Source organism: Pseudomyrmex gracilis, unplaced genomic scaffold (assembly GCF_002006095.1).
Source record: "Pseudomyrmex gracilis isolate BER0280 unplaced genomic scaffold, ASM200609v1 scaffold_69, whole genome shotgun sequence".
Classification (NCBI taxonomy): Eukaryota; Metazoa; Arthropoda; class Insecta; order Hymenoptera; family Formicidae; genus Pseudomyrmex; species Pseudomyrmex gracilis.
Window position 1 is genome coordinate 154,085 of NW_018020653.1, and position 16,585 is coordinate 170,669.

The 16,585-nt window shown below is 42.9% G+C and overlaps 1 protein-coding gene across 5 annotated transcripts in view; it reads right to left on the minus strand.

Annotated features, from left to right (window-relative positions):
• The window catches only part of LOC109854514 (basement membrane-specific heparan sulfate proteoglycan core protein-like), a 161,076-nt gene extending 146,705 nt beyond the window's left edge, over nt 1-14,371 (minus strand). For 2 of the 5 annotated variants that reach the window (XM_020427671.1, XM_020427670.1), the window contains exon 1: nt 14,092-14,371. In XM_020427671.1, coding sequence (XP_020283260.1) covers nt 14,092-14,119 — 28 coding nt within the window. In that variant the 5' untranslated portion in view covers nt 14,120-14,371. Of the gene's footprint in view, nt 1-10,811; nt 13,358-14,091 lie in introns of those variants that run through there. The other 3 variants (XM_020427674.1, XM_020427673.1, XM_020427672.1) reach the window with 3 other exon arrangements.
• Between the last annotated feature and the right edge of the window lie 2,214 nt (nt 14,372-16,585).

Sequence of the window (16,585 nt, forward strand, 5' to 3'; positions counted from 1 at the left end):
TCTCTCTCTTTCTCTTTCGCCTTTCCCTTACATAGATCGCAAATCGTCTAAATCCACCGATCGCTCGGCCGTATCAGGAACTCATTCCGCAGAGAGAGAGAGAGAGAAAGAGAGACGATTTCCACTCTTCCGGCGCGCGAATCCCGAGGAAAAAATGACGTAGACGAAGCACCAGTGAACTTGGTAAAATACGAGTGCAACCGGCACCGCGATCGCACCAAGTGCATCGCTGTGGGCACCTGCATTCGTGACGGATCTGCGGATCCGGGCGGAGTCTCACGGATACACACACGGACAGACGCGAACGCGTGTCGGCGATTTATCGCGTTCGCATATACGTGCCGTTTGCTATTGTGTACCGCCGCGCTGCCGTAGAAAAGCATATACTGTATCAGATAGGGGAGAGAATGTATGGAATCACCTCGAGCGTTACTACTCACTTCGCCGAAAATCGCAATGACGAAACGCGCTGACGGCGTGTCGAATTGCTTTTTGCACGAACCGCGAAATGTGTTAATTAACGCTAGCCATTGTTATTTAGAATTGTACACAATATTAATCAAATTTTTTATTTTGAAAAAACAATGTTTGCTCATGTACCAAATTAAACACTGCGCGAAAAAAAGTATCCGGTACATGTTATAGAAAATTATAAAAATAAAACATTTTTGTTTATTTTTAAAATGAAAGTCCCGAAACTAGCAAATCCAGATGGCAAAATGAAACCTATTAGTTAATAGATTTTTATTTTTTAACGAGAATGAATCTCGTGCACAAATCCGTACTATGGTTAATTACCTTTATTATCGCGCAAAATTTTTTCATAAAAACTGGAATTTTTCGACTTGCAAAGTTTTTTTTGTTTTGTATTATGTCTTTAAAACCCGGATTGAAATGTCACAGTACTCGTCAACACACAGAAAGAGTCACGTGTCTTTAAAAACGTGACTAAAGTAAAGTCACGTGACAAAGGAGAGAGGGAAAACAACACACGTGACTTTACTTTAATCATGTGTCTGTAAAAACGTGACTAACAATAAGATAAAGTCACGTGACAAAAAGAAGAGGAAAAACAACACGTGACTAAAGTCACGTGTCTTTAAAAATCGGACTGAAATGTCACAGTACTCGCCAACACACAGAGAAACGGAACAAAGCATGATCATCTTACAAACCATATAATACACATATGATTTCTTGTCTGTATTATTATTTTTTTTTATTATAACAGATGTGAGATTAACTAAAAAAAGAAAATAAACCGATCGACGATGAAAAGAATCTGTGACTAATAGATATAACTCATGGGCTTCGTTTGTGTGTACCGACTTTGAGGAAAATGGTCGAGCAATATAAAGTCCGACCGAGGCTATAAATCAGCAAGATGGGCAAAAAATTATGCGATAAAGAACTTTCGTTTTACTACAGAGAGAAGGGGAAGGCGCGCCTCTCTGAACAGAGAAATTTGCATTTCCTCCCTGCTTACCTCCGCAGAAGCGGAAACGTTTCTCAACGTTGTGCATCGCAGGATGAAGAATATTTTCCTATTAAGAAGTCACTGTATTCCATTATGCCGCATAAATATATACAACGGGGGGTTGCTTCTTAATCAGATCTACGCGCGTTACAGAAAGTAATATATAATTTATTTTACGTATTTTCACTTGGATAAAAATGTTTCGCGCTCGAAGTGCGTTTCGAGTTTTCTCTTTCTTGTGAGAAAATTGCGTTTATTTTATTCGCGCAAACCGCGTTCCGCGTCGCATTATTTAGCATATTATTAAGTTTTGTATTCAAGTTGCAGATATTCAAGATTTGGCAAAGCTACAGAAGTCACGCCGCGGAATGCAACGATTCTAACTTTTGGCATTTTATATGAGTGTAATTCACAAACGCGGATACACAAACCGACTTCCGGGCGATATTTAACACAGTCAGTTGTGTTCTAATTTATTTAATTCGCCCGAAAGTTCTGTGCAACGTTTAACCGTGCCAACGGCAGGACAGAACCAAGAGGGGGGTAGGGCAGTTCGGCTTTTGCCAAGTACTATGTTATCGGTTTATACCGAGGAAAAGTTTCCGATGGCTACCGAAAGTACGGAAACTTTATCAGTGTTTTAAAGAAAAACTTCTCTTGTTTCGTATAGGTTACACGGGCGTTTATCGATCTTCATTTACAAGTTGCTTGATCGATGGCGAATAGCGGTGATGCACGAAAACGCGAGGACGACGCGAGCAACCGATTCGCTTTACACACAAGCAATCGAAGTGTGAAATTTAATATTTTCGGACATGTCCATTAAACCTTGCGAGACTTTACTTCTTTGCCTCGTGTCTCGTTTTCTCTCGAGAAAACGTAAACGTAAACATCGCGAAAGCGGAAAGAAGAGATCCGTTAAAAAAAAAGCCAAAATATTTATGTTGCTGAAATTCAGAAATAAATTGAAATAAAAAAAAAAAAACCAAGTTCAATGAAAATCTCATAGATTGGAATCTAATAAATCGGTAAATTAATCAACTGATAGAGCCACACTGCGTTAAACAGAACTCAATATGTGTTCCCTCCGCGTTGAAAGCATTTAAAACGCGCAACCGACCGCATCGACGACGGCCGACAATTTCACGCGGCCGTTCCATCGTCCTAAACAATATTCACTTTCCACTCTGTTTAACTCGCGCAAAAATCACTGTCGGTCACTTTTTCGAACGCCGACACTTTCCCGTCGTCGTAAACGAGCCGTGTGCGGGCACACAAAACGCACCTCCCGGCCTCACGGCTGCACAATGGCGACGGCACACAACCGCGGGCTACGCGGATGACAAGCGCATGTATTTGTGCACACGCTCATGTATGTGTGCGCGACGAATTCGAGCAACCGTGTGAATAAGGAATGACGCGATCCTTCGGGGGCATGTATTTTTGTGTAAAATATTCTACGCGCGCCGTAAGCGCGACAGGGAAAACTGTAAGCACCCTCGTATTACAGCGTTTCCGCGTGGCGGAAGTGGGACAGGTTCTCACTGCCATCCCCAGGCGCGGACCGACGAGTGGCAGAGCTTCGAAGGAAGCGCGCGAAGAAGCGGAAGACCGAGAGTCTCCCCTAGCGCGCGACTACATGACACAGTCCTGGAAACTGTGTTCGCGTCACCTACCTACGCGACGTTAAAACGCGGCAGTAAACGGGAGAGAGCTGCAGAAGTCGGGGAGAGGAACAAGAGAATAAAAGAATCATGAGCGACGCCCGGGAGCGACGTTAACAGGAGCGCGTTACCCCTCGCGCACGATCGTAAAGTCGACCGCGCACTCCGGCTGCACTTCGTTGGCGTGATACACGGACAATTCGCCGGAAATATGTTCGACTCGCAGACTATTTGTCGAACTTATCGCCGGTCCGAGGGAAAGCGCCAAAATTTATGCCGCCGTGATACCACCAACGTACCTTCGCGTTATTTGAACACGAAGGGTCATTATTGCATCGTTAAGACGATCTCGACGATCGTTCTCGACGGTCGTTGTACTCGCGAAGAAAAAAAAAAAAAACTTGGTGACGTATTACAAATTCGGAATCGCGGCGTCGTCGCAAGAATATATATACGTCCCCGTAATTCACAAGGATATTTAACTTTATCGATAGTCCGCGCCGCCGCCGGTTCGCTCTGCCCGCCGGTTCTTTTTTATACGAACTTTGTCATTTCCATTTTATCGCTGCGGAAAATCAATTTATATTGCGCATAAATATCGAATGAGAGCCAAAGCTTTCTTACCATAATATACCAATACTTGGGAAAACGCGGAGAGAAGAAGAACCAGTATTTTTCTTTAATGTCGAAATAAAATAGCAAATGTGTCCTACATCTATACGTATGTGTGTGTATGTGTGTGTGTGTGTGTGTGTGTGTCACATTTCCTCTTTTCCTTCCTCTATATTCCACCTTTGCTTTCCCAAGTCGGTGGAACGCAAACTCGTTCCAAAATATTGATGTATCCATTGCGGAAAATAACATCATCGAACGTACATGTTGTTTTTAAACTAATTGAACGCTTGAATTATTTCGAAACTCTCCTTCTCCTCTCTTTCACCCCTTCTCCGAATTGTGACAATAGGATCGAATAAAATATATCGATAAAATATGCACTTCGTGTAATATTAAACTCTTTTAACTGTGACATTTGCTATTTTTATTACAGAAGAGGGAAGATATTTTCTCACACTCCGACGTTGTCTCACAATACTTTTCCCCATTATCACGAACAACGGATTTATACGCGGATAACCCGCACGTTCGATTAACCGTTCATGTAACACTGCGCTCTCCTTTTTATCATCCCTTCTCACATCTTGCAGGCAAGAAAAAACGTCTATTTAAAAAAAAAAAAAAAGAAGAAAAAAACAAGATGACGTTTTTAAGCGGTTTTAAATACATCGCGCGATAAATACATCAATTCCCCGATTTGAGCAGCGATGAAATTTGATCGCGCGCGGTCATATTTCAATTTGATCGGAACGCGAAAAATCGAGAGCGTGCGAGAGACACCGGAACGAAAAGTCGGCAAGAGTGCGCCTTCAGCGCCGCCGCGCCGTTGCAAAGTCAAGCCGCGGCAGTTGCATCCGGTAACTGCAATCAGTGTATCATTCCGCTACTGCAAAATTATACAGTGAGCTTTGTTTGCTTTCTCGCTTTATGCCGCGAATGTAAAATCCCGCCCCGGGGCAAATGTTGCGCGAGGATGCTGCACTGTATATAGTATATGTGTATAGTATATATATATGCGCGCGCGCGCGCGTCTACTTGCGAGTCCGAACAGACACATACATATCTCGCAATGCACGAGCTGAAAATCAACATCACCAGCGTGTGCATCGATGCGCCGTTTCATCCGGGCGTATCCATCCATCTGTTGTCGGTTGCTTGTCTACCACCCTGTATGATTACGCGCGCGGTTGTAAAGTGTTGTCGACCGGACGGCGAGCTGTCGGTTCACTTGCGCGTCCGCTCGCGCGCATCGAATAATGCTCGCGACGACAGCATCGTCAAGAGCGAATCGCCCTTGACAAATCGTGCCAATTTCTTCCGCCGCGAATGATTACGCTTACGAGGGATGCTACTTTAATAATTTTACGAGAGGGAGAGAAAGAGTTTTGTCAGAATAAAAATAGCGAGGGTTACGCGACGAGCGATAAAAATTTTCCAATCGCAACTATGTTTCTTTTATGTTTGCGCAATGTGTGCGCACAAAAAGTATTTAATTTGAAGAAAAATAAAAACAAAATTTTTATTTCCAAACACCGGAAAGAAAAATACTCGCCATCTCGACATTTCGAGACATTCGAGTATTTTTAATTATGAAAGAGCATGCGCGAGGACCTGTTATCGAAAGAACACTTCAAAAAGTAAATCGATCGGACATCTGACCTAAGGCAAGTATCTCCTCGAAGCAAAAGGACACACGCTCTCTCTCTCTCTCTCGTCCTGTGTTTTATATCCCCGAGCGCCGAGACATTTTTCCACCTTAGTTTTCTACGTCATCGCCTTCGTCGGATACTTTATTACATCTCTTGCCAGCGTGCGTATTAGTTATATATCGGCGTTTTTTTTTTGCGCGATACTCGATTAGAGACCTTCGCGAAACACATCGTTGCACAACGGTCAACACACGCACGCACACACACATACACGCGCGCGCGCACGCGAGATCATCATCTCGCGCTCGTTTAAAACGAATAGCGGTAGGCAGGGAAGCGCGCAAACCCGCGTTTCCGACATTTATATCCGCGCAGCGCCAGGAATATATCTGTTATTTTAATGAATACCGCGGAAGTACGTGTTTGTACACCTTTAACGAGGCGTACGCGAATAAATCCCGGTAAAACCAACTCTAGCACGCAAGACTCATCCGACGTGCTCCATACGCGCCGTCTCATAGAGAGAAAGAGAGAAAGAGCATTCTGAGCACTGTTGATGCATGCAGCCGTATATGTAAACTCGAATAAACAAGCGTCCTCTCAGAAATACGCACATTCGTTTCCATTGCTTGCGACGTGATATTTCTCAATTCGTTTGCCTATCGCGACGGGTTTTTGCAATTGATTTATTGCTTAATATTTAAAAACGTACGTACACATCGCGTAATAGTGGCGGTGATGGCGGTGGTGATTTTCACGTTCCGTGATGTTTTTAGAGAGAGAGAGAGAGACCCGTAACCGGGAAATGAAGCGCGTAAATTCTGAAAACTACGACGCGGCGTACTTCGTAAAACAATATTTGCGCGAGAGATCTCTTTTCTGTGCAAAAATTATTCCTTTATTTTTTTAATTATATTTCAATCTATTATCTAGGAAAATATTCTACATTTTTTTGCGACTTTTTTCCGCGCAATTTTGCATAATAACACGATTTCCGATTTGTTAATTAAATATTCGCATTTGCTAATTAAATATATCCGTATGTTCCGTGTTCATAAATGCGGAACGTAATATTTCTAACAATATAAATTTTCTTTTCAAACAAGAGAGAAAGAAAGAGAGAGAGAGAGAGAGCAGATTCGATTTTTTACAATCGTTTATAACTCGTAATAGGTTTTTTCTTTGAAAGAATACATCGAAAATGTTTTTTCTACGCAACCATTGCAACGCAAACGTTTAATTATGTAAACGTCGGTACGAGATAATTCCGCGGAGCGGAAGAAAGGTCACATGCGCGCTGCTCAGTTCACATTACATCGGATTTGCGCGCCAGACTAAACTCGCGCATACGTATGAACCTTTGCGCTTTGTGAAATGTGTAGAGCTTGTTGCAAATGCGATAATAGCGCGTCACTCGTACGGGGGTCTTCTCGTGCATTAATCCACCTCGAGGTGGAAAGACCGATGTCATGCGCAGAGTTTCGCCGGATGACGAACCGTTTCCCCCGATCTCCCTCCTCCAAAATACAGCGTCACCCATTGATCAGCCAGCCGCTCACTTAGTAGAATTCAGATCGCCGTCTTCGCACAGTGGTATTGTCTGGCTCGAGGCCCGTACGTCACTAATGGGGGGGTATGCGCAACCCCAGATACCTCGGTTGCATGACAAATGCGCTAATCGGCCTTCAGTACAGCATCGTTATGCCCGCGCAAAGCTATGAGTGATTACTTTGACCCGACGACGACGACGACGACGACGACGACAACGACGACGACTACGGCGTTGTCGCTTCGATGAATATTGAACGCAAAGCGCGATTATATATTCCGTAGACGTTGGCGTAATTTTACAGTGACGAGCGAAAGTAAAAATCTGACCGCGCGGAGTTGGTTTTTTTTTTTTTTTTTTTTTTTTAAGCCGCGGAGATTTAAGCTTTAATAATAAATAACAGAATAAATATAAATTATTAGTTTCTCTCTTTCTCTCTGTGCAAGATGAAATTTAACAGAGCACAGTCAAGAATATTGATGTGACGAANTTTTTTTTTTTTTTTTTTTTTTTTATATAAAATCAGTTTGTGCGTAACTTTTTCTTTTCGGACGATCGGTGCGCGTAATTCGTATATCAGTTCACGAGCAAAACGCAAGCGTGATTAGATGACGTTACCGCGCCAATATGGAATCGAAATCGTAACAGCACAGTGATATTGTATAATGAAATATGGTTATTGATACAAATTGCCGCGGATACGTTTTAGTACATATTTGTCACACGCCGAGAAAATTATTGCGATACCGATATTATTGGTCTACTAAATCACCGTCGCGAGGGGGAGAAAGAGCGAGGGGGAGGAGGGGGAACGAATCGGTGGGAAAGCAGATAAGTTTATCCAACGCGATTGCGATATGGGAACGCCGATCGTAAAATTTCCGAGGTGCGAGGATAGTAAAATCCTTCCGGCTTAAATCGAACGAGAAAATATGCCGCGATGTCGAAGTAGCCATCGGAAAAGTTTAAGACTCGGTTTTAAGAATAACGTAAAAGTTTCGACGAGAGACTTTTTACGAAAAATCCGCACGACCTGGACTTACGACATGCGCGTAAGAAAACTTTCGGTCGCTGACACGAATACGTACGATCCTTCTTCTCGAAAGAAAAAAAAGAGACGTACATAAAAGCGCGCGACGCGTTGTCCGCGAGCAAGTGCTTCGGTCCGAGCAAATCTCCGCAGATTTTTCGTTAATTTCTACGTACTGTGTTGGTCATTCCCCAGTTTTTACACACACACACTGCTTGTTTTTTTCTTTTGTTTTTTACTTCTCATAAGTCGGAAACTTATTTCTCTTTCATTGCATATCCTTCACGTTGATGAAAATTAAACTTTTTATTTATGCCGGTAAAATGTACGAGATATAGTTCAAAAATACGGAAGGAAGAAAACACCACGTGTACATTTCTTCGACTTTATCATCGCGCTTCTCTCGCAAAGGATATACCTTAAGTTTATTTTAGTTTTTTTTATTCTCTAGGTACGTTTTTTTCTTAAATGTTTTACACGACTTTATACTAGAGAGTTTTGGTTTAAAAAAAGCGATAAATTATTAGAAATTTAAGCGATTCCTAATTAAAGTCGCGTCGGCAATTTCAAAATAATTAATAAACAAATAAAGGAATTAAAGCACAGATCGCACGAAACATCATTCCTTGTGCGTAATCTCGAACATTTTGCATTAATCTTACTTAGCACGATTTTCCCCATTCGAAAGATCGATCCCCTCCACAATTCCAGTCCAACTTCCATACGTGGAAACAATGACGAAAGCAAACAGGAATTGCTCCGTCGAAGTCGAAGACCGATGACAAATGTCATTCTTTGGGAAAGGGATGGAAAACTCATTAACCACAGCCCAGTCTGTTGATGACTCTTCCGTAGTATCACTGTTATCGGAGGCATTCGAGTTAACTCCGTTCGAGCATCCTACGTGACGACGACTATACTCCGCACACAAGCTCAACTATTTCCTCCTCCCCCTCCTTTTGTTCCCGGAGCATTTCCGCCGCCCAGCGCCTCCGCCCGCGCTTCCATCAATCATTTCAGTTTTGCGCAAGATTCGCCCGTTATTCGAATCTCTGTTCTTCGTTTTCCTCCTCCCCGCTTCCACCTTCCGTTCATTCCGGATCGTTTCCGTTATTCCTCCCTCGTAAAATCGAGTTCTCGATTTCTTCAATCCCGCGCGCGTAAACACAGTTTGCAAACCCGATTTTGTATCTCATTAAAAATTTTTTTGGAAATAATTTAAAAAAAAAAAAGAGAATAAGTTTTCGATTGCTGAATGTTCGAGAAACAACGGTGTCGCGAATTGTTAGCACAATTCCGACGGACACTGCATTAAAGTTGCAATATAATTCTCAACGCAGTAGATAGTAGAAATTATTACACGGATATTATTACGACAGGCGAACTGATGTTCTTCTTTCTGCGACCGCGATTGCCCGCAGCAGTCGTGCAGCACACGTACGCGAGAAGTTGGGAAAATTTCATCGCAGTTTGCCGGACCGCAAAAACTGCAAAAAAATCGCGACAATACCCTCGCGCATAAAAGGTAGAATCCTTGAAAATATGCTCGGTGTAAAGTCAGTGTAACTAACTCTCTCTCTCGCGCGCGCGCGCGAGCGCGCCAAGATATTAAAACAGAAAATTTATTCATCATTTTCCGGTTTGCGTACTTTTTATAAATGTAATGCATATTTGTATCACCGAAGAGCAACGGTACCAAAATACAAAAAAAAAAAAAAACAAAACAAAACAAAACAAATCTGGTCTCTTGACAAACATTCGGCGTAAAATAGACAATATCGGGCTCTCGTTCGTTTAATTTAGCCTTCATGTTTATTTCAATGAGCGTTCATTCCGAGAGTTCCAGATAATGAGAAAGCAGTAAAGACAGATTAAGAGATTCCGAAACTCTTCCCGTTCCCGGGAGCCGAGATTCTTTTGTGACAAATCCATTAGGGACTTCGAAGAAATTGAGTTTGCGTCCGCGATTCATTATAATCTCATTTATAAATGAGAAACTAACTGTTCCCCCGCCCCTCCCTCCCATCCGTTCCGTCCCGAGAGAACTGTGACAGCCCTTTAATTATCGCGTTCCGACAATGTACGTCCAATAAATCATCCGAAAAAACGCGATAAAGTTCGATAACAAGTCGGCAATTTCGCAAACCTCACGAGAGAGAGAGAGCGCGCTCAAAAAGAAAATAATGCAAACAAGTGTGCAAAAGTAAGTATAACGCAAGGAGGTAGTATTTGTCACACTCGTTCAACTCGAAATAATATTCGAGAGCCGGTGTGACTTCGCGGAGAGAAGTAGGAAATATTCGGGTACACTAATTACTCGCGAAGTCGAATGTTTCCTCTAAAGAGTAAACTCGCGAGCATAATGCAACTTCGAAGCTTTATCAGTGTGTGTGTGTGCGGGTACGTGCTCGAAGGTGCTTACGTACCTAATTTACTGTCATGTGTGCTGCTCATTACCATTTCATATGCGGAGAAAGACCGTATATTTTGATGTAATAAACTTCCCTTGAATTTTCAAAGTGTGTCGCACATGAAGTTCGAGCGTGTGTATACACGTACTTCGAGTTGTGTATATTTTGCCTTCAACTTTCAATTTACATATCACGACTATTTGCAATCGTGCACTCTTCTTGAGAAAAATTTTATGCATTTATTTTTTATTATTTTCGCATTACTTTTTGCGTGCGCGTGAGAAGTATTTTTTTTCTTCGCGCTTAAGTAGCGCGTTTTAAGTTTTTTGTTTGTCTCACAATCGCGCTCACACTTGTACGCACACGCGTGTTGTTCAACTAAAAGTGGTAGAAGTAGAATTTGAAAAAAAACTTACTTGCTTGCGTCCTTACTTGTCTTCTTGGTGAAGTACGCACGATCGAGGAAATCGCTTTTTCACCGTGGAGCACCGAATAGAACCGTCTGGAAGACAATGGCGCGATATCAAGCCGAGTGGACCGAGAAACGCGACCAAACAAAAGGGAACAATTCTTTGGTTCACTGGTTGCGAGATATCTTCCAACTACTTTCGGCACAACTGCTTTTGCTCGACGCCCTCCTCCTTGATCTCACGAGCGAACCGCGATCTTCGTTTCTCAAGAGCTCCCGAATTCGCGATCATCAACATCCGAGAGTATTTAAACACTTGTCTCTCTCTTTCTCTCTCTCTTGCGTATAGGAACAGTATATAAATGATGATCTAAGATACGAAGCGATGCAGACGCGTTACAACAATTTCTCGCGATCGCGAGAATTTATTAAAGAAATTCTTCGATATTTTTGTCAGTGGCGCTTTTATTCCTATGCATATTTTATTTTCTCTCGCGCGACGTCTCGCGTGCGATCTTCTCTCACTACGCGCACCTGTCGCGCCGTTCCAATTTCGAGCTTGAACTCGCGGAAAACTTTGCGCCGCTATGTACGTATGAGAAATTAATGGACGTGTCGTCGACACTTTTCCATTCGCGACCGCGAGTTCTTGTTTTCGCGAATCGACGTAGCGCCGCGCGCGCGCGTGTAATCGACACTGACAAAGATTATCGCTCGTCGTGAATGTCAATCAATATTTACGCAGTTGATCCCGTAATCGCGTATTCATTTTTTTATTTTTTTTTCACGTCTGAAGACAGCGCGACGTTTTTTATTTGAACCTCGTTTCATTCGTCGCACGTAGTAGCAATTTTACATTCGCGCGCGGTGTGAGTTTTCGTATTTCGGATAAATTATAAATTTTTTCGTCTCTAATCGTGTTTTAAGACTAATTAGGGTAATAAAATCTCTGCCTCACGATGTTTCCTCGTCTAATTGCGTAATTCCGTGACGTACATTTTTCTACGTTTCGCACTCTCGTACGTGCAATAAATGCGCGTTTAATTTTTTTTTTTTATCTCGACTTTTTATTCCGATTCCGAAATTAACGTTGATACGACTGATAAGAGGAGACGAAATACGTTGATACGGACTGATAAGATGAGAGTTTGACAAGATTTATTCGAACAACGCGGTTAATCACAATCAAAACTTTATCGCGGCAATTTCGCCCGGAACATTCCGGCGGAGCGGCGCTTTATGATACTCTCTTTTTTTTTCCCCGTTCTCAACTACTACCGTTAATATTTTCGCGCTTCACGCGACACTTAAAGTGTCCGAAAAACTGCAATTGCACAGTAAAAGGCTCGTATCAAATGGTCAGCCAAGAGCGTTATCCTCACGGAGTACTTTCCGCCACACGGGGCACTTCGCGTAATCGTTTTTGCGGAAAACACGCTTCGTCCGGTCACGTAAGGGAGCGGCAACAACGTTATTGTTATCGCGATCGTATTTTTACAGTTTCACGAATGTTTCTGTTTCAACTCGCTCACCATATAATTTTTGACGATGTTGTAACACTGTTATTTCCTAAAGTTCTCCAAGCATCCGATCAAGGAAGTGGTTGTCACCGATGGTGGTTGGTTGCGTGTTGAAGAAATTTCTGCGTGTCACCGGCGTGTCGTCGTAAGTTTTTTTATTTTTTACGATCGACTCGCGGTGTCGTGAGCGAGAGACCGAACTTTCACAATTCCGCAGAATCCGCGGAAAATGATTTTTTTTCGCGGATCACTGACATCTCGACGACGACGACGACGACGACGATGACGACGACGACGACGACGACGTCGAAGACGAGAACCTATTCTCTTCGCTCCAGCGCACTTCCTTAATAACGTAGGGCGAATCACGTTCGTGGATACGAGAAAAAGAGATCTTCAAGAATTCGTACGCGAAATAATACGGTGGCGGAACTTGAAAAGCTTCATCCTTCACGTCCGTACGATCGCATTAAACCGGATTAAAACTGCCCGCGCGTTTAATCGCAGTTTGAGAATCTCGTTTTCTTCAAGTTTCTCTCCCGTTTCTTTTTTTCCTCTTTATCGAAAATTGAATTTGTTTAATACACGATTTTTTTTCTTCGTATTTCGCGCGCTCGCACAAATGAAATCGTCGTGGGTTTCCACGCGTCTCACTCTCGAGATAAATTGATGACAAGTCCTCGCTTTCAGATATCGCCCACAAACCGGAGAACTCGCGCACACATACGAAGCTCACACAGCTGTCGGGAATAGAGAATTCGATGTTGTGATATATATATACATGTATACTTTAACGCGGATTTCTGCCGATACATTTGCGCGCCATCGCGAAAATATTACATCGCGCGCTCGAATGGTTGAAATTCGAAGAGCTCTTTGAATCGCGGAGAAGACATTCACAACCGGCGATTATATACCGGGTTTCTAAAATCGCATCACGAAGGTGGTTTATTCACATTTGAAAATCTGTTTTTTTCCACTTGATTACTCAGACACGCGCCGGATATTCATCCTCTCGAATTCCGCGCACAAAAACCAGCTTTTTTTTTTTTTTTCGTTTGTTTCAAATCGACACTACAATGTCCCGCTCGTCATACTTGCGCAAACTAGGTTTTTATATACAAGCGAGAGACTCGCGCGCGCGCGCATACACACACACGCACACGCACACGCACGCACACACATACACACGCGCGCGAGTGCTCTTTAATCCGGATTTCACTGAATCTGTTTCATAGCACTCTCACTTCAAGTATCATCTCACTCGCCACAGAGATACAATCCCCAGGATCGAATTTATTTCAAACCGATTCGCGAACTCGTAAGCAATCTCCGGGCGATCCGCGCGAGATGAGAAATTCTTACAATTGTCCGCAAATTCTTCGAAAACTCGACGACGACTTTCTTCGATCCGCGCGCGTATCTCGTTTCAAGATTTCACGCGTTTTTTTTTTTTTCTTCTAACCTCCTCGAGTCGGCTCTGATTTCTCGATCGACCGCAATTTTATTATCAAAAATCTCCGCATTCTCACACGACAATATTCCGTTTTACGTCAAGCACTCCGAAACTCGCTCGGAGCGAAGAAGAACGAAAAGAAAACCAACACGCTGCTCGACAAGTAGTAAACAAACGTGCTAGCGAGCCAACCGACGGGGTTCCCGAGCGAGTTTCTAAATAAAATTTAATTTTACTGATTGCACACACGCGCGTATTGCTTGTCGAGATCGCATTTGTCCGCGATTGAACGATCCACAATTGTCACTTACTTGTTCTCGTCAATTGCTCACAAGTCATTTTCACTCCCGTGCGAGTTCATACGTCGAGCGAAACGCACTTTTTCGAATCTTCCTGCAAATATCTCTCCAGCCATTGCCGTATCTGACGATTGCCGTCGGGAAATTTTGATCGCGCTTCTGGTCAAACGGCACGACGGGAAGACGCGGGAAATGAAATCGACGAGTTTTCACCTAGGAATTAGGACGGAATCTCGAGTTTTTTCTTGAAAAAGAGGTCCGAAATTGGCGGCGAATGCGCGCGCGAAACCACCACGAGTGATGCTGAGATCAGACTGGAGCCTCCGGCGCGGCGCTAGCGTCGCTACGAGCGAGAGGCAAACCAAAATCGCCCTCCGCCGCGCAGCGACGACCAACCCCTGGAAAAGGAGGAGGAGGAAGAGGGTTGATGGCAGTGGCGGAGGAGAAGCTAAGTCGCCCGGAGTTTAAGGTGTGAATCGCGTGACAAAGTTGGAGCAGCCGACTTGTAATGCGACTGCTATTCTCCCCGGAAGATTAGTCAAGCTTATCTTCGACCATAAATCGAGTTGAGTTGTGCCTTACGCGCTTTTTATGACACTAAGTTTCAATTAGAACAACGTCTTTAATTTCGAAACCAAAATGATAAAATAACGCGACGCACCCGATTGTATATCGCTAGATGTTTACGTTAGTCACAGGTGAAAGTAAAAAAAATTACGTTGCGATAAATGTTTTCAAGTGACGAGAAGCTTCTTTATATAATGTCTTCGAACTATTCGAAAAACGAAGTTAAATAATATCAAAGACATGGTCAACAAAAGCACGATAAACATTTTCGTAAATAACGCAGGCAAATATGTTTGTTATATTCCGCGCGTTGCAGGAAAGTATTTTGTCACATTTGCACTTGTTACTCGATTGTTTGCGAAGCGAACAGTTTTGACGATGACGTTTGTATCGACGTTAATGGTCCGCTTTCGGGGGTGCTATCTCAATTATGCGCATGTAGCATATAATGCGCGCGCGGCGCAGCGCTCGCCGGCGGGATGATGTGTACTATCGTACACTCCTGATCCCACCTCCGTTTGTTACACATCGCGATGTAACGTGTCAGAAGTGTCTATTGATCTCAGTGATGTCGAATGCACAGAACGGTCTAATGCGTTAGCCGTATCGAATGGTCGATGCGCCGGCAATAGATCATCCGACGGGCGGCTGAGATTTCGGAAATTACCTATCCGATATCGCGGCGCCGCGATTTGCAAAAACGATGGTCGACATTGACTGATGCGCGAATGACTGGAAAACTCGATTTTGCGTAAAAATAAAAAACGAAAAAAGAAAAAAAAAACTAAACGACACAAAAAGAAAAAAAAAGAATGACGCGGTCCGCGAAACTTCCGTATTCGACGGCAAATTTCCGAATTGCGTGGTGGAACAAGTGAAGGAGGAGAAGAGGAGGAGGATTCAATCGACCGACACACCTCATGGCATGGCAGGGAACAAATACTTTTGCTTGCGCACGAGAAAGCAAAAAAGAGCACGACCGCGTTTTGCATAGCGTCTTTTCTGTACACGGTGTTTCAGAACGGAAGATAGCGACATACGTTTCTTTCGCGAAATGGCACGCGCTTCTGTCATGAAAACTCGTTTTTTTTTTGTTTTTTTTTTTCATCTGCAGTAAAATACGATGGCCACTTCTCTCACGCGCTACATCTCGTGCCGCGAAAATTTACATTCGAGATATTCAAATGCCGTATTTAGTATGTGAGGTATGCTTACTTTGCGTAAGAATAAATCCGTTCCCGGTAAAAAAAAAAACTCTCGCGTTATCGTAAATATTCGTCACGTGAGTGTATCTGAAATAAAATTTAAGACCTAGCAATTCGAAGCGCATTGAGTTTGAAATTTCCCGACGAACGCGTGTTTATTTCCGATGAGACCAAAATTTCGGAATAAAACAGGAAAAAATATCGTCGACTGTTCGATGCAATTTTATAAAGATACATTTTTATGTTTATTCATCGCGTTATCAGATATTCAAACAAATTCGAGTAAAATAAATAAAATTTCTGTTTACTTAAAATTTATGTTATTGTTATTCTTCTAGTTTAACATCTTGTCACTTCAATTTAGTTGATAACATTGAAGTGTGAATAAAGTAGAACAAAACTATTTTCTAGCAAATTTAATGAAACGTGAATTTATAATAATTCTACACACACACACACACACAATAACTCGCGGAAAATTTCACAGCAACTTGCGCGGCACAGCCAAATGCCTGTTTTCATTTTCTTGTTTTGAGTGCGACGTTAAAACTGTTTGTCAGAAAATCAAATCGCGCGCACGAGGATACCCATGTAGGAATTGCCGACAGACTTCCAGTAATACTACTAGGCCAACAATGGCCCAACCTTTATAGCCGATACTCGATATTGACAATTGGTCCAGTATTGTCCCATTTTTGTATTTTATAACAGCCCAATATTGGCCCGTTTGTTCA